Source organism: Micropterus dolomieu, linkage group LG14 (genome assembly GCF_021292245.1).
Source record: "Micropterus dolomieu isolate WLL.071019.BEF.003 ecotype Adirondacks linkage group LG14, ASM2129224v1, whole genome shotgun sequence".
Lineage (NCBI taxonomy): Eukaryota > Metazoa > Chordata > Actinopteri > Centrarchiformes > Centrarchidae > Micropterus > Micropterus dolomieu.
The window spans coordinates 26,418,813-26,442,414 of NC_060163.1; the positions used below are offsets into that span (position 1 = coordinate 26,418,813).

A 23,602-nucleotide genomic window follows, 5' to 3' on the forward strand; every position below is an offset into this window, starting at 1 on the left:
CTGAAAAGCCACTGAACAATAAAAAAGGTCTTGAATGATGAAATGTCACAGTTCATGGTGTAACTTTTAAAACTTAATAGTGACAAATGAAACGCGCTTTTGGAATCATAAGGCTGGAATTAAAACAAATATTAAACTTCTAAATTCTACTTTGAAACAGACTGTATGAAGTCTAAACAGATTTTAAGAATGCTGCACCGTCAACCTGACAGATAAAGTGAGACAGGAAACTTTAGGATTAGAAAAACAACGAGTCAATAAATCACAATTCTACACCAGTAATGATTTGTCAAATTATTTATGAGTTGAGTAACTATGTTCAAATATATGAAATTGCAGTGGCATATCATATTTTATGTTAATTAGCATACAGGAAAGTAAAACCACACAGAGAGACAAAACAGAAGTAAAATAAAAAATAAAAATTAAGGAAGATTATTTATTTTCTATTGTCATGTGAAGGTCAGGCTTTGTGTTCAGATCTCAGACAGGTCACCTAACTCAGCCTCTTCCTGCTTACTTAATCCAGCCTGGCTAAACCTACAGGAAGTAGCGGCAAAGAAAAATGAAGTAGAGGCTATACAGCAGCACACTTTATGAACAAAAGGAAGAAAAACTCAAGCCAAGTGTAAAATCGTTTTAGTGATATCATGAGTTTTGTTGAATTCTGTCACTTCAATGCAGCTTTTCTTATTAGATAATTCACATAAAAATGCTTGGATGGATATGTTTCTTTGTGTTTCCCTGTTGCATATTAGCATAGATGAGGAACGAAATGTACAATTTACATCAAGTGATTTGTGATTGAATAATAAACGATATTTGGTATGGCTATTTTTTGTTCCATTTGATTTGACATCACGCCAGTCCAGATACACTCCCAGTCGAGTGCAGCCAGTTGCAGCAACAGGAAGATAGTGGGACTGGTTATTACTTCTGGTTTAATGGCGAATCTTCTATTTTGAACGCCACACCACGGGCATGACCATGGACGAAAACTCACCATTTACAGCTTTTAACCGTCATTGGGTTTAGACTAAGCAGCAAAAATTTGAAGTTGATCAGATTAATTCAGTTCAGTTCAGGGTGCTTTAGGATTCAAATAATTCTAATAATAATTCTCTAGGAAAGGTTTGTTAAAGTACGGACCGTGTAAATTGGCAAAAAAATTATCCTTTTGTTCCAATAGGGTAATGGCACGTTTCTTTTTCGGGCTGTAATAATCATTTTGTGATCAAACTGAACTGAACTTGAAGTTCAGAATGTAGTGCAGATTACTGACACAAGAACACGTAGTTGGAGTGACCCAAAATCATGAAGCCTGGGTAAACTGGCTCAGTGAATTTGTTGCGGAAGGTGTGGAGGTGACTCAGTTTGTCAGCTAAGACGTTATAGAAGGACAGAGTGCCAGCAGACCAGTCCAGATACACTCCCACTCGGGTGCAGCCCGTACCATGAAAATGAAAACAGTGGCCTGGATCATATTTCATTGCAATGGTGGCAAAACCAACTACACCACTGCTGTGGCGTAAACACCGGGACATGGTATTGTATCCAAGCCTGCACCGTTTATCCATTCCTTTCCTTAACAGGCCTTTGTAGGTAACACCAACAGAAACTGTGTAAACTACACCAGAAGTTCTCCACTCCACCTCCCAGTAGCGGCGCCCAGTCAGCCCCTCTCTGCACAGCACCTGACGCAAAATATCAAATCTCTGCGGGAGGTCAGGATACGACTGCTTTGCTCCATTTGTTGCCTTCTTGTTCCCTTCAGACAGAGTGAGGTGTTTGTTTGCTGTGTCTGGGTCCAGAGTGAGATCACAGGCGTCTGATGGAGAGAACGAGACGTCGTCATGGTTACAAGCATCAGTCCAGGTTCACAAGTTACATTTGTGGATTATTATGAACATATTTTAAAGGATAGACTCATTCTGTAACATTCACTCACATGCTCATATATTGTTAATATCAACAGTGGTGGAAACAAATTATTTACTCAAGAACTTTACTTCAGTACAATGTTGAGATACTTGAGTATTTTACACTTCTGCTTCACTACAACTGAGATGGAAGTATTATACAGTATCTCACTAAAGTGAGTACATCCCTCACATTGTTGTAAATATTTGATTCAATCTTTTCATGTTTCAACACTGAAGAAATGACACTTTGCTACAATGTAAAGTAGTGAGTGTGCAGCTTCTATAACAGTGTAAATTTGCTGTCCCCTCAATATAGCACATCACATAGCCATTGATGTCTACACCTCTGGCAACAAACGTGAGTACAAGTCAATATTTTGTGTGGTCACCATTATTTTCCAGCGCTGCCTTAACCCTCTTGGGCATTGAGTTCAGCAGAGCTTCACAGGTTGCCTCTGGAGTCCTCTTCCACTCCTTCATCACGGAGCTGCTGGATGTTAGAGACCTTGCGCTCCTCCACCTTCTGTTTGAGGAGCCCCACAGATGCTCAATAGGGTTTAGGTCTGGAGACATGCTCGGCCAGTCCATCACCTTTACCCTCAGCTTCTTTAGCGAGGCAGCGGTCGTCTCGGAGGTGTGTTTGCCGTTGTCATCATGTTGGAATGCTGCCCTGCGGCCCGGTCTCCGAGGGGAGGGGATCATGCTTCAGTATGTCACAGTACATGTTGGCGTTCATGGTTCCCTCAATGACCTGTAGCTCCACAGTGCCGGCAGCACTCATGCAGCCCCAGACCAGGACACTCCCACCACCATGCTGGACTGTAGGCAAGACACACTTGTCTTTGTCCTCCTCACCTGGTTGCCGCCACACACGCTTGACACCATCTGAACCGAATAAGTTTATGTTGGTCTCATCAGACCACAGGACCTGGTTCCAGTAATCCATGTCCTTAGTCTGCTTCAGCAAACTGTTGTTGGGCTTTCTTGTGCATCATCTTTAGAAGAGGCTTCTTTCTGGGACGACAGCCATGCAGACCAGTTTGATGCAGTGTGGTCTGGTCTGAGCCCTGACAGGCTGACCCTCCAACCCTCCAACCTCTGCAGCAATGCTGGCAGCACTAATACGTCTGTTTCCCAAAGACAACCTCTGGATATGATGCTGAGCAAGTGCACTCAACTTCTTTGGTTGACAATGGTGAGGCCTGTTCTGAGTGGAACCTGTCCTGTTGAACTGCTGTATGGTCATGGCCACCATGCTTCAGCTCAGTTTCAGGGACTTTGCAATCTTCTTATAGCCTAGGCCATCTTTATCTAGAGGAAGCATTCTTTTTTTTCAGATCCTCATAGAGTTCTTTGCCATGAGGTGCCATGTTGAACTTCCAGTGACCAGTATGAGGGAGTGTGAGAGCGATAACACCAAATTTAACACACCTGCTCCCCATTTACACCTGAGACCTTGTAAGACTAACGAGTCACATGTCACCGGGGACTTTTGTTGCCAGCGGCTTAGACATTAACGACTGTGTGATGTGTTATTTTGAGGGGAGAGCAAATTTACACTGTTATACAAGCTGCACACTCACATTTACAAAAATGTATTTATTTAACAGATGAAGTTAAATTTAAAATACATTAAGCTTATAAAATACAACACATTGTTAACAGTTGTTGTGTTTGAAAATTCCAAAAGCTGAAAACAGATTTGTGTATCAGAATGTTTTACTTGAGATTTCTTTATAAAGCGATTTCAGTTTAAGAGATAACAAAATCCACAGAATTTTCCAAAGAGAAGCTAGTCATTTGTCTAACAGGGAAAACAAAATACTTACACCAGATCAAATCTCTTCTTTCTGTGATTTTCTCCACAGGAGGGAGGACGGGCTTTGAAAAGTCATCAGAGACCCAACTTCCCCCCCTGTAATGGTAGATGGCCGCTCCTGTGTGTTTGGCATTTTCAATTGCTGCTATGAGGAAACAGAATCGGCTGTTGTTCTTCAAGTCTTTGGCAAGATCCTGGAAAGTTTTGGCTTTTTCTTTCATTTTGGAGAAAACTTCATCTGAGTAGTACCACGGTTCTTCTTTGGTACATTCTAATTTAGATGAGTTTAGGTATTTGCTCATCTCTTTGACGCAGGGGTCAGCACTCTCCAGGGAGGTGAAAACAAAGCACAGAGCATCCTCTACACCAAGTACCTCTCTGTCCAGCTCTGACTGATTTCGGACGGTATTTGTTCCCTCCATCATCTCTACACAGGACCTGATGATGTTGATTTCTCTCTCTGTATGGTCCATCCACTTGGTTAGTTTCTCATGGCTGAACGGTGACTTGTCTCTGTCTTTAAAGACTTTTTCTAATGCGCTCTCGTCTTCTTTACCTTCACGGATGGAGGGAATTTTCTTCTCCATGGTCTGTCTGAGGTCAGATGCATAATAATGACACAGTTTTTGGAAACCGTTCAACTTTTTATTGATTTGAGGAAAATCTCGCACCACTTTGTCCTCCAGCAAATCGTTGCATCTTTTTTCCAGATGGTTCAGGTCCTCCAGAGCATCTTCAGCCTTCCTTACAAGTCCAACACTGATCTCTCTCACCAGCTCAGCAGCTTTTGAATCCAAATTCTTCAGTGGCATCAGCCAGACCTTCAGTGGAACACTGTTCTCTCCCTTTTCTCCCAGCAGCTTTGGAAGTTGTACATAGGTATTCACTGCATCTACAAATGTTGTCGGGTTGCTTTTAAGAATGAAGTCTCCGTAGAATTTGCAGGAGAATTTCTCAGTCAGAGCTTTTTCTTCACCAGTCAGCTTGATGTCAACTTTCCCCTCAACATTAAATTTTGGAATCTTTTTTATCACAGCCTCCATGCTGCCCTGGATGACCTGGACATTGTTGTCGTGTAACTTCTCACTGTCAAACACAAAGAAAGCGTTTGCTCCATAAAGGATGCCTGTGACTACATGTGTTGCAGAGCCCTTCTCAATAACATCTGTCTGTTGGGTACTCTTGGTTAAATTGAACTGTTTGAAGTGTGTGGTAGCTTTGTACTGAAACGTCACTCTGCTCTGATTCTTGAATTTCTTCTTATCATTGAGATACTTGGCAGATCCTCCAACTTCAATCAGTCCACTCATGAAACTGGCCTTCACAGAAGAATCAACATCCAGCAGAGAGGACTTGGATTCAATGGAGTCGGATGCAGACATTTCAAATGTACTGCTGTGCTCAGAGTATTCAGCTGTATTCTCTTGTAGAGTTTTATTATCCCACATTGTCAAACCTACAGAAATTGGACAAAATTACAATCAGAATAAGAATCAGCTCCTTTGCCCAGTAGGTTTACACATACAAGTTAAGTACAAAGTTAATTATAAACATTTAGATTTCTGCATGTTGCAGCTTCTTATCCTACCAGCAGTTCCCTAAACAGCTAATATAATTGTTGCTTGATTCTTTGACATGAACTTAATTAATAGAGGAATTATAGGATATAGAGTGAATGTAAGTGTTTAACAATGCAAAAATTAAACTTACTGTATGTGCCTGTAGACTTCAGATTAAAAGGGGAGAATATAAAAAAGTTTCATAATAGTTAAATATTTTAGGATACAGTAGTATTATAACAATCAACATTGCCGTCGCGGCCTCTGCTCTGAAGTTGGTCTGCAGTTTGCTCTTTGTATGTGTGTGTGTGTGTTTTTGGGTCGAACCGCTCCCAAATCTCTGAAGTTATTCCTCTCAGGTCCTCTTGGATCTGGTCTGCTTTCTGTCCTCAGAGTCAAAACTAAACATGAAGAAGCAGCGTTCAGTTTTTATGCTACATATATCTGCGACAAACTCCCAGAAAACTGCAGGTCTGCTGAAACGACAGTTACGTATTGTAACTCCAGATTCTATGAGTATAGGCGCAGCCCTATAAGGCCATCGCTATTGGGTTTATCCCAAGTGGCAAACTTCCGGTCTCCGGGCTGAAGCTTTCCCGCAATTCATCGAGTGGCCACTAGAGGCTGGCTCCAAAGGGAGTCAATCCCCATTGAACCCCATGTTAAAATGTCCAACTTTACAACAGAATAAAAACATGTTCACAGTCTTTTACAAAAGATGGTTATAGTGTATATCACTAATTTTGCCCTTCATGACAACTGTGAGGGGGCTAAATGTTTTTACAACTCACCTGTTTAAATTATATTAAGCCTTAAAGTTGTGCATTATTAGGGGCATGACCACTTTGAGTGACAGGCGTCTATGGCCCCTGCCACTGCTAGCCGAGTGACTGCCGTCTGTTAGCCTCATTCAGGTACACAGAGCTCTGAGGCTCAGCCGTGCATCTCCAAGTGTACTGTTTAAAAACAATATAATGCAATGCTAGATACTGAATTTGGGATTTTCATTAGTTGCCAGTTTTAACCATCACAATTAAATGAAATAAAGATTTGAAATATATCAGTCTGTGTGTAATGAATGAATATAATATCCAAGTTTCACTTTTTTAATGGAATTACTGAAATAAATCAACTTTTTGATGATATTCTAATTATATGACCAGCACCTGTAGTTTATTGGAGAGAGAACCTCCAGGAAGTCCGTGCTCCAGTTGGTGAGTGAAATCCCTGTATTTTATTTATGTGTTAAAAATATTTAACAGGTATCGCTGTCGGCATATAGGTTGTTAGCTTAGCTCGTTACGCCAATTAGCCAGATACGAGCAGCCCTAAGCTGCTAACAATGATAAGTTAACGGGAGTTAGTGTGTTCTAAGTTAGTGTGGTCAAAGACAAGTCAGAAAAGAGAAGCCAAAATGTATTAGATTAACCTTACTGTTAGACATTAGGGTGATAATGCTTTGAAGAAAAGGCTTGTGTGAAGTTGTAAATTAAAGGCTTAGCCAAACGTCTCTGGCTCAGCTCAGTTAGCTAATGTTATGTTAACGGTAAACTTTACAAACGGGCAATGTTAGATTTGGCTACGTATTGTAACAGAGTCACTGTTCAGTTAGTTACTAGTCAGATTCTATTATAAGTGGCTGGACCTGAACCGGAGGGACACGAAGGGTTTAAAGGCAGAGAGTCGAGGGGGGAGCGGCTGGAGTGTTCTTGCTTGACCGCCGAGGAGAGCCGTGCACCTCCGAGTGTACTGTTTAAAAACAATATAATGTATTCTTTGTGGGGTTCATCAATGGGGATGATTGATTCGAAGTACATATTGAAGAACGTTTAGAGTCATCAATAAGTTAATACACTAGAGATGTAGCATTCCTTGAGATTCAGCAAACAATCTGAGTGATAACTGCGTTTGATCAGCAACGTTTCTGATAGGGAGCTTAAGAAGTGGATGCATTATTCAGCAGAACAGATGTTGTAGGTTACCTGCAGAGGTTTGCATCCACCTTTTTTCTCAGCATATAATGAGCGTTATGCCTGCAGACAGGTAGCTGGGCTGTAACTAGGGCGATGGTTTAGTTAAGGTGAGAATTTAGGTGTGAGAGCCGCCTCTGAGTTTGTTTGGTGGATAAGAATTTGCCAGAAAAGGTTGTACAGTTCAATAAGAAATCTAAAATAAGATCCTTATAATAAACGTTCAATAAGATCTGACTTGAGTAGTCAACAGGTGTCTAGCAGCATGGATTATTATTGCAGTGTCCAGCTGCATATTAGTAAACAGTGTATTTCACATTGCAAACCCCTAATTACTGTCACATGCCAGAGAGGTTTTCATGCTGAGGTGATCTCAGAGTTCAGTAGCTTTATGGCACTTTGGAAGAAGCTGCTTAACTGTCTACCCATTGTTGTCTTTACAGGTGCCAGAGGATTGCCAGAACCCTCCAGATGTGATTTGCTATGTCCAGCTCTACAGGAGGTAACAGCTCTTCAGCCCCTGCTTTGAGCAGCCTTTTCTTTTTACTCACAACACCTGAACACTACTGATGTGAAATTATGACACTGGGTTCTTATCAACAGATTCTATCATTATAATAACTCAACACATTTCAAGTCATACAAAACTACTTTTACATTTCTAACCTTTTAATATTGATGTTTTCATGAATGCAAGACAAAAGTTTAATATGTTATTATGGATTAGTATTAGGAATACTTTGTTATAACATTTATCTGACTAATTATACTTTAATTACTAACTAATTACTAACTAATAATTTAGTTACTCAGTTGTGAAAAACAAAGAATTATCTGCAGACAATAGTTTTGAAGCCCCGCAGGTGGTGTCACTTATTGTGACCTTTGAGAAGGTCTTGTGTGGCTTACATTGTATAGAATGCACAAGTGCATTCGATCAGCTCTGAGAACTCAGAGTTTGCAAGGTCACAATAAATACCACCTTGTGGGATTCATAATTACTCTGTGCAGATCATTCTTTGTTTCAGCACTTACCCACAGGATGGTTTGGATGTGCCCACATTATTCTGTGTTTAAACTAGACTTATTGCAGAGCAGCAAACAAGGAACCTCAGGCTCCGTTATACAGTCTATGGTTACAGGGTGTATGGCTCTTTATTTATCTTGAAATATAAGGTAGAAAGTAAAATACTCCTGCACACACAGAAATACACTGCATAATTTCTTTTCAACATTTCATATGAAACATGTTGGGAGTATTTTCACTTTTTAAGTTATACTAGACTGATGTTCTTTAGCAAAAGTTCAGCTTTAATGTTTCATGTTTTATCTGTGGTATACGATTAGCTTTTCAGTAAGTAATAAAGACAGGGAGTGCTAATATATATAGAATTTATTACAATCTGAACCATAAACCATATCTTTTTTTTAAATGGACCTATAACACAAATATGGACAATATTTAAAACTCAAAGTAAACAGAAGGAGAAAACGCTTTTCCACTTCAGGCCACGCCAACAGATATAGACTTCCACGACAATGACAAGGCTTCCAGGTCTCTGCAGCTCTCTGGCAGCAGGTGGGACATCTGATCCACAGTGTGACTCTGGGAGGAAAATGTAATAAATGCATCAGGTGATGAAAAATATAAAGTCAACAATACAGATGAGACTTAATAGTAATAAATAATAATAAATAGAATATTGTGTTAAGTTAATTTTCTAACGTAATTCTATTCAAAAAGTGAATATTTGATACATTCTAGATTCATTACACAAAGTGAAGCATTTCAACCCTTTTTGTTTTCATCTTGATGATTACTGTTTACAGCTCATGGAAATAAAAACTCCACTATCTCAAAATGTATAAACATTTTAGAATAGCCTAAATACATTTCTGTATTATAAATTATACAGAAATGTTAAACACCTGCAAAGCTTTCTGAAGCTTTTAATCTCTCAGTCTGGTTCTGGTGCTCACAATGAACTTTTCCTCAGTATTCAAATTTTTTGAGAAGCTCTTCTAAAAGACTCTACCGCTAGCTTATTACGTTTATTACAGGTAACATAATCAGGTGACGTCCAAATAAACGACTCGTAACTAATATGTTATGTTAAAGGGTTAATTGATTTGCTTCAAATTGTTCGTTTGAGCTGTAAGTAAACGTTAACGTAATTAATAACTGATTCATAGCGTTGGTCTGAACAAAATCTAACATTAGTGTTGCAAAATAATGTTACCACATTTATATATTAAAAAGCATTTAAAATGTTAAGTATAATGTATAATGTCAATAACAGATATGTGAGTTATTTTAATATTTTCCGGTGTCTTACCTTGACTATAAGCAAACAAAACGGCCACAGGTTCAAACTGCCACCGTACAGCACCGGGGGTTTAGAAGCTACCTCTGCTAACGCCTCTTTGCCCATTTATGGTTATCCAGGAGTGACGCGCGGTGCCAAGATGGCGACGACGAGCTCCGCCCAATTTGAACTAAGAAACTGCTCTTCAAAAACCAACAAGTGACGTTAAGGATACTACATCCATTTTTATATACAGTGTATGGTTTACCACCTACACGCACCTGCACGACACTGAAGTTTTGTACATGCTCAACCACAGCGTGTGCATCTCCTACGTCCGCACCTTGTATATATACACAACGTTGAGACCCAGCCTTCGGCTCCCATAGTGCCTTTTCTTCAGCACTGAGAACCATGTCCCAGTGAGGCCCACTGCTTAAAACAGGATGTGTCAATACCTTACTGGCCCATTACCAATGGCGCAACATGGGAAGGCAGAGAACCGACCCATGTGTAAAAGGCCGGGGACTTGATGGGGGTCCCCGCAGCTGTGCAAGTGCAGACGAGGTCACGACAGCGACTGCATCAGCTGCGCACAGAGCAGGGCCAGTGTGAGCAGCGGCTGCTCTCCCACTGTCCGGATGGGAGAACGACAATAACTCAAACAGAACGCTAAGTACTGAGTGAGTCAACGAGAAGCAGGAGACATCCTGCAGGTAGAATGGACAAAATAGCCTGGTGAAGACCAGGAGGCCGCCGTGCAGATGTCGTCCACCGACATTCCACTGTGCAACGCCACAGAGGAGGAGACGCCTCTCGTGAAGTACGCCCTGATGACGTCCGGGGGGAGGTACACTGGCTGACACATAGGCCTGTGAGATAGCCTCGCACAGCCAGTGAGACAGGGGCTGCACCGACAGGGGAAGCCCCTTGGACTGTTCCCTGTTGTTGACAAACAGGCGCTGTGAACGGCGGCAGGCGCCAGTGCGCACTACGTAGCAGCATGCACCGGGCAGAACTAGCACCAAATCCCACTGTGAAGTGGCACTCCGCGACATCGGCCTGTGCCTCTGCACCACCTTCAGAAAACGCTTCACCAGCGGGTGAGAGAACACTGTCCTGTCGCCGAAGCCTTCTTGGTAGGATGAACTGGCGGACACGTAGGGTTTAACCATACTGAACTATTCGTGAGCAGCTGGAGGAACGAAAGCACCCCCAGCAGCGCCAAACACAGCACGAAAGAGGACTGAGTAGAAGCAGCTGTCGACCCCTGGATGGTGCACACCACCGCCTAGGGAGAGACCTAAACCCTCTAGGCGCTGCTGCTTCTCGGTTTCTTGGCCAAGAAGCAGATGACTCCTGACCTCACCTTCCGCCTGAGAGAGGGCATCCCCCCTCCAGGGGAGTTTCCACGCCTGACCCAACAACAGTCACTGGAGGCAGGGAAACCAGGACGCACTTGTGCGCTCCGGAGCCACCAGGATGACCGCCAAGGTTTAAAACCGCAGGCGGTCCAAGAGGCGCGGGATCAGCCGAACCAATGGAAAAACATTCAACATCTGAGGAGAAAACCACAGGGCACACTGAGTGTTCTCTCGCTTAGCAAACAGATCCACCTGTGCCACGCCTACCCTGAACCAGATCTGGGCTATCAGACCAGGGTGAAGGCGCCACTTGTCTGGGCTCCTCTGTGCAACACGCCAGGGATGTACTCCGCTCTCGTGGAGAGCAGGTGAGTGTGCGCCCACAACAGCAGCTGCCTGGCCAGGCTCAGCAGCTGCGCCGAGCACACCCCACCCTGGCGGTTATGTAGGCTGCTGCAGCCTTGTTGTCGGTGCGGACCAGCATGTGCTGGTTGCGCAGCAGAGGGGCAGACCAGAGTGTCAGACCACTTTCCACACCATGAGAAGCTCCAACACATTTATGTGGAGAGGCGTGTGGCCACAGACCGCCCATCACCTGAGAGAGGCAGGTCCCAGCAGCTCTGCCAGAGTGTCCACGCGCTCCTGGCAGAGCCGCACTCTCAGGTGGGAGGAATCCAGCATCCCGTACCAGGTAGGTGAGTTTCTGGGAGGGAAAGGGAGCGCTTTTTTTCCCAGTTCACCGTGAAAACCCAGGCAAGACAGGTGTGCAACAAGCATGGCCGTCTGCACCAACACCTCATCCCAGGACTGTGCCAGCAGCAGCAGGTCGTCCAGGTAAAACAGGACTCTGATGCCCACCCGCTGCAGCGGCTCCAAGGCAGTCTCGATGCACTTGGAGAAGGTGCGTGGGGCCAGAGAGTAACCAAACAGGAGGCGGTTGTACTGATATTGGACGCCCCGGAAAGAGAAGCACAGGAAACCCGTCATTCCAGCAGACAGCTTCCTGTCTACTGGGATGACGGGATCCTTCAGGTCAATGCAGGTCAGCCAGCCTCACTGGTGCATACACTCCAGCACCTGCTTCACCGTCAACATGCGAAAAAGTCTGTCCATAATCACTTTGTTGAATAGTGACAGATCCAGGATAGGTTTCATCGCCCCGTCTTCTCCCTTTACAGGACCTAGAGGAAGTAGATTCCTGGTTTTTCTCCCCCAGAGGTACTCTGGAGATAGCCTGCTTCTTTAGGAGCTTCTGGAGCTCCACCTGGAGGGTGGCGATCTGAGCCGGAGACAATGAACACACAATTCTCCCCAAAATGTCACTGGAGCTTCCCGGAATGGGTAGTTAGATCATGAGCAGGTCTTGGGAGTGCGAGCCTAGCCAGCAGGGCAGGGGACCGGGAGTCGGCGTAGGGAGCTGCGTTTGCAGCAGCCTCGGGCCAACCGTGGCGCTGCACTGAAAAAATTTAAACCTTGGATTAATTTGTAAAAACTATTGAAGTAATCAATCACATGAAATATCTGACATTAACTCAATGTAAAATGATTTATTCAGTTTAACCTGAAATTTTTAACTCCATGCAACCACTTTTTGAAGGTTGGAGCAATCTAATTATTTTTAGGTTAGAGCAAATTAATTATTTTAGGTTGTCTCAAATAAAAAATACCAGTTGTCATTATTTAAAATGTATAGTAAATCAAATTTTAAAAAGTAAAGCTTAAATACATTTTGATAAGTGACTACTTACAACACTTTCCTTTAGAACATATTTATATTTATTGTTCCATAAATTCATACCATTTGTTTCAAATGTATGAAGATGAACAGTCTCCTTCAGCTGAACACCAGAAAAGGACTACTGATTACGTCAAAAGCAAAATCATGGAGCTGTGAATAGTAGCACAACTCCTAAGACATCATGCAGCCAGCACCTGTGGCCAATTTACCTGTGTACGTTTTCTGATGTGTGAGCATTCCTATCAGCTAAACACATGGTAAATGTGCTGCCCTAGTGGTTGATATTTTCACCCTGCTGTACACACTGCCCCAGACTAATCTGTGAGGTCTTTGGATGTGATAACATCTGTCTATGGCAAAAAAGTTACTCTGACATTACAGATTGTGGTGGATCAGTGTGTGCTACAGGGTCAAAATATCTACTACTAGTGCAGCATATGGACCATGTGTTTTGTTCATCTTTAAATAAACTAATTTGAATGTAATGGCTAACACAAAAATACTGTAAGCCCACAAATTTGTTCATTTAAATTGTCATTTGATGACTTCACATTTGTAGTAACAAAGAATTAGGAAGTTCTTTCCTGACAGAACACATTCCACCTGTACACCTTTTAAATGTTTCTGAAATCACTTTCAGCTGAACGCAAGAGACAAATCCTGGAGTTCCACTATTCAATGTCTAAGACACTGACAGAGTTTCTGATTGAGAGCTGTACATCTTATTAACCGTATACATTTAAATGAATACAGTTAATTTAGATGTAATAGCTCAAACAAAAGCTCTGAGCCCACAAAGTTGGTAAGTATCACTCACTTGATGGAATCACAAGTTAGGAACATTGAAAAGGCAAAAAATATTTGAAAGAACACATATTTAACATCAGCAGTTATCCAAATTATTTTCCTCAAGGATTTTAAGATGACTTGTGTGAACCTCGTCAATTCTCAAGATAGAAATCTCCTTTCCCTCGCCCTTGGTCTGAAAATCTAACTTATCTGCCGTACAAATCTGTGCAAACGCTGCAATCATTGTCTCCAGTTGTCCAGAACACTCAGCCTACTTCCGTATGTGATGCTGGCAGTTGCCAAACTTGGGCCACCACATTTGTAAATACTGAAGTGAAAATGTAGCCATGTAAGTGCAACCTCTTATAAAATGATCCAAAGTCTTTACTGTAGAAACACCATAAAATAGGACCTTTTGCATAACTTCAAAGTTGGATTTCAGCCTTTTCAGATTTTTTAGTTTGAGTGTGTAAATGAGCCCAAAGAACATGGCAACAGCTGTTCCAACCAAAGGCAACTCGTTCAGGACCCCCTTCAGTGTCAGTCATAATGTCTTTGGGTGGATGGAGAGGATCATCTTTCCCAGTGATAAAGATCGCCATGGTTGCCAGCTCCAGTTTTTCAGCCTCATTTTCCTGCATCTCCTGCAAAGAAAATCAAGTAAAGAAAATTGGTTTTTGTGTCAAAAATCTCCAGATTTAATGTCAGATCATAATGCTCTAACACACTGTAAACTTTAAAAACTTAAATAGGTGCAAATCAAACAAATGTTTATTACAAGGGGTGTGACTTAAGAGCAAAAAGTGACCAGATTTTTTTGTTTGGGACTGTAAGCTGGTGCTGAAGTTAACATATGTGTGGATTTGTGGTGAGATTTCTGCCTGATCAGAAGTGTTTCCCTTAGTTTTGTTTTCCACCTGCTTGTCAGTCATCCTATCCCAAACGGGTTTCTGTGTCTGTCATACTGTCTCAAGGGGATACTACCAGCAGAGCACTAACATAATGCAAAGTTGAGTATATGCAGGTAGATTTAAAAATATTAATAAATCCTCATAAATGATGGTGTTATTCTCATTATATTACGCCTTTTTTTGGGACATGGCAGAGAACCCAGATATGTGGGAGAGACTCTGAATGTGCAGAACATATTAAACATGAGCAGAAAAGCAACTGAAACACAGGAGCAATTAAACTTTTTTAAATTATGAAATGAATGAATTTCTCATTAAGTTAAAAAAGTGCCACATGCACATTTAAAGAGGTTACTTCCCCATTACATGAGAAAAGTTGATCTACAGGAGAAACATATCTGAAAACAACACAGAAAGCCTGAGAGCTGCACTGACTAAAATTCTGTTATAGTTTTAGGTTTTGAATTGTCACTTGCCACATGAATTGTGTTTCTGTTCACTTACATACAGACATTTCAACCATAAATTGGTGCTGAAAGAAATCACTAGAATGTTGGAAATTAAGTGTTTAATGCTTATATAACTCAGACTCAAAGATTTCTTATAAATAGTGTTAACTGTGTGAGCCAGTGAGAGAGATGCCCTCACCTGGTATTCTTTGATAAGGTGCTCAACAGGTTCGCCCAAGTAGATCAAAGATTAGAGGATTCTCTTCTGATGGTGATGTCCAGTCTGAGAAAGAACAGTTACTATTAATTAAAATGAAACATTTACAAAATACCTCATCTAAAACATGCAAGGTCCTGTTGGTATTTCACAACTCCTCCCTTGCTCCTGATGACCTCTAGCAGTTCGGTGGAGTGCTTGTCCAACTGAGCCAAGAACTTTGTCTCCAGAGAAACTGTTGTGATTCGCATGAACTCGGCATTGATCTGAAAAAATACAACAAAAAAAACAGCAGAGCATACAGAAAGAAGTCTAGGAATTTTTAGATGGTGAAATTCTTAAATCTAGAAACACAAAACTGAATCACCAGTACAGTTTAAACAAATTATCTACTACAAAAACAAAGAACATTCTCATTAATGCATTACCAGTTAGGTCTGTAAAAAGTTAAGCTGTAAACTATAAGACATTTGCTCACATGGATTGAACTGGTCTTAGACAAAGTCCAATGCCTGTGAAACTACACTGCAGGCCAACAACCAAGTGAGTATGTCTGACAGCATTTTTGAGCAGGGTGTCAGCCTAGATTGGCTTCTAACGTACGCCTCATTTCCCTTCTGTAGTTGACATTCTGTGTCATAGGAGAAAGGTGGGATTGGGAACACTTTTGGCCACTACTGTGTTCTTAATGACTTTGAGGAACAGCTGCTAAGAAGCGTGTCATCTGTATGTGACGATCCTGAAAAGGAGTCTTCACGTTCCTGTCCACCTAAAGGGATGCTACTCCTTGTGAGATCAACTGTGTACATGGCAATAGTTGTGTTCTCAGGATCTAATTGGAAATCTTTGATAATTATAAGATACTTAATTACAGTTGTGGAGTTCACAGATATGTTCCCAAAAGCAGTGTCTTATTGCAGCCTTATGTGTCCTCCTAATCCACATGCATTCTTCCCCTCTTCGATGTGCTCTTCCAGTGAGTCAGGAATCCCGTTGCGTAGCGCCATTCTTGTTGTCTTCTTCCAAGATGACCAGCAATTGAACAGTTGCAATATCTGCCATGGTGCCCTGAGTGACAGAGACATAGGAAGACAGAATGAGAGAGAAGCAGCTTTACACTTAATAGCCAATGGCTAATGATGCTAATTTAGATTTTTTTTTTTCTCCTAACCGACAGGAATAACCTGCATGAATTTAATTTGAATTGTGTTCGACTTTAAGAACACCTTTGCACTTTATAGCAAAAAAAAATTTGCAAGCCAAGAAACAAACACACTAACTTAACCAACTTCAGGCCTGATCATCACTAATTTTTGGAATGGGTGTGAGGGTTCTTCTTGGAAGTTCAACCCCAGCTCTTAGTAAGTTTATCATAAACTGTGTTGCCAAAATACAGACCCATAAGGACAAAATGTACCCATTGTGACCACTTTTTGTTATTTTTATCCCACATTCATATTTACATTAAATCATGCATTCTATTATATCAGGCTTTCAAAGTACTATTACTGAGCATTTAGTATACATAAAATAATAATACAATTTTTGTATCATTATTTATTTAGGACTGTTAAATGCAAAAGTATTGATAAGAGTTAGGAGGATGGCCTAATTATCACAAATGGCCACATGACATTGTAAACAGAACTTACCCCAAGTAATAATCATTGGCAGGAGCTTCCAAATAGGTTGCACAGCAGGGACACTGATTGAAAGCTGCTTCTCTGAAGTTGAAAGTGAAACAAATGATTTAGAAATTAGCCATCAAAGTGTGTTAGCTACTAATATCATGCACAAGAATACCAAACATTTAACATAAATAGACAGGCCTATTTTCTTCATTGGGTAACATTTTGGTACATTTCTACAACATGCAAATGCAATGCAGCAAACTAACAACATTACCAGCTAGAATTAGCTCGTCCTTATTATTTATCCTGTACTTTAATATTATGGCTGATAAATACTGAAAACAAGTTAATTAGGAGGGTGACTAAAAAACAAAAAAACACAAATGCCCTTATGCAACTGACAACAGAAATAACGTTTGCATCTTAAACCTGAGGATTAATTAAGTTACCACATGTCAAAGTTGGTCTCACTACAATGAAATAGCTATAATGGGGACTAACATCATCATCACAAAATAAAGCATGTCTTCCTCAAAAAAAAATTGCCTAACTTTGGAGCGTTATTTTCCCCCCTTCCCAACAAGCTAGCATGTCATGGTTGGCTAACAACAAACATTTTCTAGGCTCTTCGCGCCACTGTTAAAGATAGCTAAGGATAAGTTATTGAAACACTCAGCAGAGCAAATGCACTTCAAATCAGATAAAACATATCAACATAACATTAGCTGTAACGTTAACGTTACACCTGGTGACATTAGTTAATGTCAATGCCCCCACAAAATACATTTGGAAATGATAGCTTGCATTTCTTAGTTAGCTAGCGAACTGTGATAACATTACCCACCCACTACCCGAGGAAAGCTAATGTTTAAGCTAGTTTGAATGAAGAATGCTAACGTTAGCGCTAGCTATTATGGCCAGAGTCAAGGCCAGGCAGGTTTAATCTTAACTTGGACAAACACGTTAACGGTAGATAAAGTTTATAATTTTTTCCTCACCTGTATCAATGTTGCTGGTTCTTCTTGGTTGTTCTGTGTCAAACTCAACAATGGGCAAATCATACTTAGTCTAATAAAAATGCTCTGATCAAATGAATAAATTCAGTTTGATGTCCTGCTGAAAGTTTAAGTTGTATACAAATAAAAAAATAGGTAAAACATAAAATAAAATGTTTAGTTTAAATGAAAAAAATAATAATTTTTCGCTATTGGAGTGAAAAAATACACGTTAAATGAACAACACTGTTGCTTTTTTTAGTGTGGCGGTCCTTCTTGTGGCCGCGGCGGTTTCACCGGGGAGCAGCAATAGGACAACAAGGAGCGTGTGGGTACCCCGTCCACACCAAGCGTAATGTCCGCTTTCGTGGGCTCATATGACACAGCCTGCCTTCAGTGAACAAAGGGGTATCCCTGGACGCACAGAAGGACCGTGTCGGTGAAGAGTATCTGTACAGGGCATGTGTTCTGTGCTTTTACCACTGCCTTTAATTAAATCACACTGCCGATGTTTGATTAATATCTTACACTCACTCGAACTTTTACTGTCCTGTTTTATCCAGTTTTATTTTCTACTTAACTATTTAAAAAAATTGTATTTAAATGTCTTTGTTATATTTCTCATATATTTTTTTATATTATGTTGATTTTTGGTTTTCTGTAAAGCACTTTCAATGGCCTTGTTGCCTAAACTTGCCTTGCCTAAAATGGTTCCACACACAGAATTATGGTCTGAAATTCTAAAACAATAATAACAATTTATTTTCTTATATAATAAGGATAATATATCAACCACCAATATATCTACATTGCTAAAATCTGAATGTTAAATAGGTTAAAATAGTGTAACTGCTTTATGAAATAATTTCAAAGTTCCACTAATAAGAGCTCTAACAGGAAGATATACTTTTTTATAATTGTTAAATTTATCAAGACTATTAATGTCAAGTCTTACCTGGAATCAGTTGAACTTTGCGAGCATCGTAGAGCATTCCTAGAGTGAAAGGTCGACCCAGAGCGGCAACCTCCGTGGTATCAGCCATTTCTCCAACCTACTGACAAATGTCATGTAAGTGACCACACAGCCTTCAGCATGTTGAAGAAATATTGTGAGCTAGCTGTCAGGTGCGAGGAAGAAGATTTCCAGAGACTGGTAAAGTTTTACACAGCAAAGTTTAATGAGACTTGACCAAAGAGAAATAGTATCAGCATCCAACATGTGTCAAATGCCAACAGCAAATTTGAAGGATAACATCTTTTGGTCCCTTTTATGTTTTTGTCTTCCCCCTAGTTCCTGTAGGTTTCCCTATTACGGCCATCTTTAGCTGGCCTTAACCTAGAGCAACTAACTTATCTGAAGTTTAGACTTTGTCATATTGGAATCTATCACTATCCATTAGTTGTAATCTGTGGTGTCAGCTAAATTACTCTAACCTTTCCTTGTTACATCAACAAATCCCCTTAAGAAATATTCTCAACACAGTATTTTACTTAATATGAAAAACACAGTCAACTCTCAGTAACGCAGAGTTCAGTAAAAGTCCAAACATTTTTGTCTTCCTCTGTCTCTGTCCGCCCACTTTGTCCTCACCAGGTGAAGTTGTGTAGATCAGATCTGACTTCCAACTGCAGCTGCAAATCTCATGTTGTGTGACGCAGCGAGTATATCCTCTTCAGATCCCCTCCTGGTCTGACTCCTCCCATGACATGCCACCACACGCCACCACTTCCATTTTAACAGGTGTGAGGCCTGCAGGCAGATTGTTGTATCCTTAAATGAGACAGGCAACAGGTAGCGTGCTTCCTTCCTTCACTTCTGCCAGATTTCCACATGTATGTGTTGTATTTTGGCTCGACGGACAAAATAATGGGCTGAAATTCTAAAACAATAATGCATAATGATTTTCTACTGGATATCAGCACAATATATCATGCATCCCTGAAATGATCACAATCTCATTAAGAATCACAAAGCTTTCTTACAAAAATATTTTACTGTGCGTATTGTGATGACCCCTCATTTGTCTTTACTCTTCCTGGCCTGCTTGTGTTTTCTCCCACCTTTCAGGAAGTGGGCTGCAGACTGCAGCAGTAGCTGCCATGATTGCAGAGCTAGTCATCAGAGAGATTGACTGAGTGCTGTTTTGTTTTTAATTGGAGCTCACACACCACACCAGTGGCCAGCCTTTGCCACATTGCTCAGTGCGTTTCACTCCAACAAGCACAGCCGGTCCTGACCTCCCTGGGGCCCTAAGTAAAATTCTGCTATGGGGCCCTTCTACCTGAATTGTGAGCCATGTAAACAATTCGCCATTGCTGCATAGTCACACCTGACTCCCCAGTGCTCTCACTACAATCATCCCTCCTGTAAAACATACTGTCCCTCTAATAAGCCTAAATGGAAACCTCTTCTAAGAAAGTCCAGAGCTACATCTCTGGCTGTGCTTGTACTGGCTGAGGCTGGATGTGAATGAATTGTGCTTATACTGGCTGATGATCCAGCATCTCCTCGACTGACAAATGTCAGCGTAGCACCTGTAAATTATTAAAAGCAATACTTGCTAGATATTAATGTTATCAGCTGCATCCGGCCCATTCAAACAGTTGGGTTTCACTCTAACATTGTTCAGAGACAAAGTCTGGCAAACAACCAAGACACAGACCAACCGAGAGATGCGCTGCACAGCTTGGTTAGCAAAACAAGAGAGGAGAGATTCACTGCAGCTGCACATTAACATTACTGTGATCTGCTGACATCAAAGTCGTGGTTCAAATTACGGGGGGACAACAGTACAGGGGGGTCTTTCTTACCTGTAATTGTAACTATTATAATATATTTCCCATTATATTATTCATTAACCCATAACCCATTATTCATGGGTTATATTCAAGAATCTTTAAATACGATTTTAGACACCCCTAAAATAAAACATACCATTTCCTAAACTTTACTTTAGTTCAGTGGTTCTCAACCTGTTTTGGGCCAGCGCCCCCCTATCCATTATCTAGGTCCCTTATCGCCCTCCATCAAAAAAATATACTGATGAATAGGCTATTCAAATGAATCATTACATAGGCATGAAACACCGCACTCTATAATAATTTCAGTATTGGAGCCAATTGACAATTTAATTAAAATAATGTGGTATAGCCTAATAATAATAATAATAATAATAACTATTAATATGGTTAAGTGGCACAAATACGAAAATTATGAATTATGTTCATTATTTAGGCTAGGCTATTTGTTTATTTATTAAGTCTATCCTCAAAATGACATTTTATTTTGAAGGCAAGCGGTCTCTATTTCCAGTTTTAGACTTCCTTGTTTTTTTCAATTTTCATTGTACAAGTTGGATAAAGGAACAAGCCGACACTTTGGTGCGCTAAATTGCATTGCACGTCTTCATTCAATGCGACAATAACACAGAATAGTTCTAACATAGTTTACGCAGCATTGGCTCTGGAAAATTTAACTCACCTTGGTCAATATATATTTGCAATAGCGCAAGTAGGTCAATGAAATTATGTAATGATGGTCTGCTGTTGTGTGTTGTATTTTACTTGGTGATCTCTGACTACAAAAGTTGTTGACAGCGATAGGAGACAGTAAGAGAGAGTGTTCTGTGCTAAGGAATGCAGTAATACTAGTCTGACAGATAATCTCTTCTGAAAAGTGAAGCATAGGAAATCTGTCCACGTGTCAGTGTGGAGCACAACATTACTAACAATTATTAAACAACATTACTAATCAATTTAGAGGTGGCTGAGAACTATGGTTACAATAATAACCTCATGTTAACCATAGAGAAATCTCAGTGAAAAAATCATCAGTACATTAACATTGATACAAAAATCCAAACAGTACTGAGCTTAGCCAAGTTCACTATTAAGCTTAGTGAAGTTGTGAAGGAAGAAGTGTTGTCTTGGCCTGCTAGTTGTTAGCTGGCAGGTCTGTTCTGGGTTAGCCAGGCGGGGAAGAATTGTGGTCCTGATTGCAGTCTTTTGCTGTGCCATGTCCTCTGTTCTCCTCAGAATGGGCCGCACTGCATTTTCTCAGGAGGACTACTTTCTTTTGTGTCTTTGATGGACTGGAAGTTAACTCTGTATGCACATTCCATTGTTGTGTTCAGTGGAAAAACAGTGCCTACTTTCTGGTGCATCATAAGATTTCTGATTATTGAAACCCAAGGTTGTGTTGTTGTTTGCTGCTAGAGTTTTTTTTTTAAGATTGTAGGTGAGCGTTTGATTTTCATTAAAGACATACATCCTTTGTGTCTGCAAATCTCATTGTGTGTGTGTGACTTGAAAGTAGTGTCAGGATGTCGCCTGGGTGGCAACCCATGAAAAAAATAAAAATAAAACGGGAAAAAATGCAAGACAATAAATAGCGCCTTGGTGTCCTGATGTTACTTGTAAGAGCCATATTGATACTGCTCCTTTAAGTATACAGTTGATGACATCACCGCCCCCCTAAGCTGGCTAGGTTAAGCAGCCCACAGAGCTACACAGTTTTTGACCATACAAGTTATTTCATGAACAGAAGTTACTCCCTCCGAAGATTCTTGTGTGTCAAGCTTAAAAGCCAAGACGACTGCTTAATAGTGTTGGTAAAGTGCATTGAGAAAAGATTGCGGCTACATTACTGATTGTTCACATCTCATTTATTTGTTTTCTGAATAACTTCAAGCATCATATAGCATTCTTAGGGTGAACTGTAGAACCAGAGCTGCAGCTTCCATGATATCTAAGGACATTTCTCCAACCTGTTGAGAAATGTCAAGTAAGTGACCACACAGCCTTTAGTACTTAATTTACACTCTTAAGTAGTACAAGTGTTGAGAGTTTATAATACTGGGATAAACTCTGCTCACTCACATACACAGCAAGACAGAGTGTACTGCGCTAAGGAACGCAGTAATACTAGTCTGACAGATACTTTTAATCTTACAATGGCATGCCTTCCAGACATGACATACTTTTAAAAATGAAGAACGTCCTAATTAGATGTGCATAAGTGTTTAACTGCATTCTTTATGCGTACTAAGGTTGGGTATCGTTTAAAATTTGCACCTATTGCTGACTCTGGGATTAGAAACTGTGTCTTAAAGAGGTGGTATTACGCTCATTTTCAGGTTCAAAATCCTATTTAGGGGTTGTACCAGAACAGGTTTACATGGTTTAATTTTCTCTAAATGATCTTTGTTGGGAGCTGCACATGCGCAGTTCCCAGTTTCCATTATTCTACAAAGTATTTAGGGAAACGCTTGTGCCCACATTTTAGATAATGATAATGAAAATTAGGGGAAGTTGCATATTGCCCCCAACAATGATGAATTCTGCCAATATCAGCCTGCTCCTTAAACCGAACAAAGATCCTACACTCCATCCAGTTATATATCACTTAACGCAGTTTATAAAATCTATAAGGTGAATGATCATGCGTAATGAAATCTATTTCCTGGGGGATCTGAAAATTGACTGGAACTCTTTATGTTGTCTTGTTTAACACAAAGGGAGACTAAAACAACTAGTGTATAAAAAGTGATGGATCCAAAATGTCTGCTTGTGTCAATCATATCTTCACTAATTCAGCAGTGAAGACTGTTGTAGCTACACAGACACATACATTTCCTCTGCACGCCAAGCCGCATAACTATGGAGGTGATTCCCCCTTGTGGCAGAAATCGGGATTCAAGACCCAACATACATTTAAAATGAATAAAATCAAATGAAATAAATAGGTCTATAATATAAGATGCTTTCTCCCCAGAGATCATTTCTCAGTGCAAAACAACAAAAGAATGAATGATGCAACATTCAGTGGGAGTGAAGCAAACATTCAGACTACACATAAAATACAGAGCAGGGACGACACAAGGTATAAAAACAAGGTGCAAACATGGAGTGCACAGATGGTTCTTATAAAATA

At 40.6% G+C, this 23,602-nt stretch overlaps 1 protein-coding gene and 1 long non-coding RNA gene across 2 annotated transcripts; both read right to left on the bottom strand.

Annotated features, from left to right (window-relative positions):
* Positions 1–346: 346 nt before the first annotated feature.
* LOC123983634 (stonustoxin subunit alpha-like) lies at positions 347–18,713 on the bottom strand. Its single transcript, XM_046069926.1, has 3 exons — positions 18,626–18,713; positions 3,752–5,197; positions 347–1,828 (listed from the first exon to the last, which is right to left on the bottom strand). The coding sequence occupies exons 1-3, from the start codon at positions 18,711–18,713 to the stop codon at positions 1,275–1,277; spliced, it is 2,088 nt and encodes a 695-aa protein (XP_045925882.1). The 3' UTR covers positions 347–1,274.
* LOC123983635 lies at positions 13,831–18,078 on the bottom strand. Its single transcript, XR_006828244.1, has 6 exons — positions 17,674–18,078; positions 16,697–16,768; positions 15,917–16,112; positions 15,221–15,310; positions 15,027–15,110; positions 13,831–14,111 (listed from the first exon to the last, which is right to left on the bottom strand). It is a non-coding gene; the product is annotated as an uncharacterized LOC123983635 (long non-coding RNA).
* Positions 18,714–23,602: the final 4,889 nt, after the last annotated feature.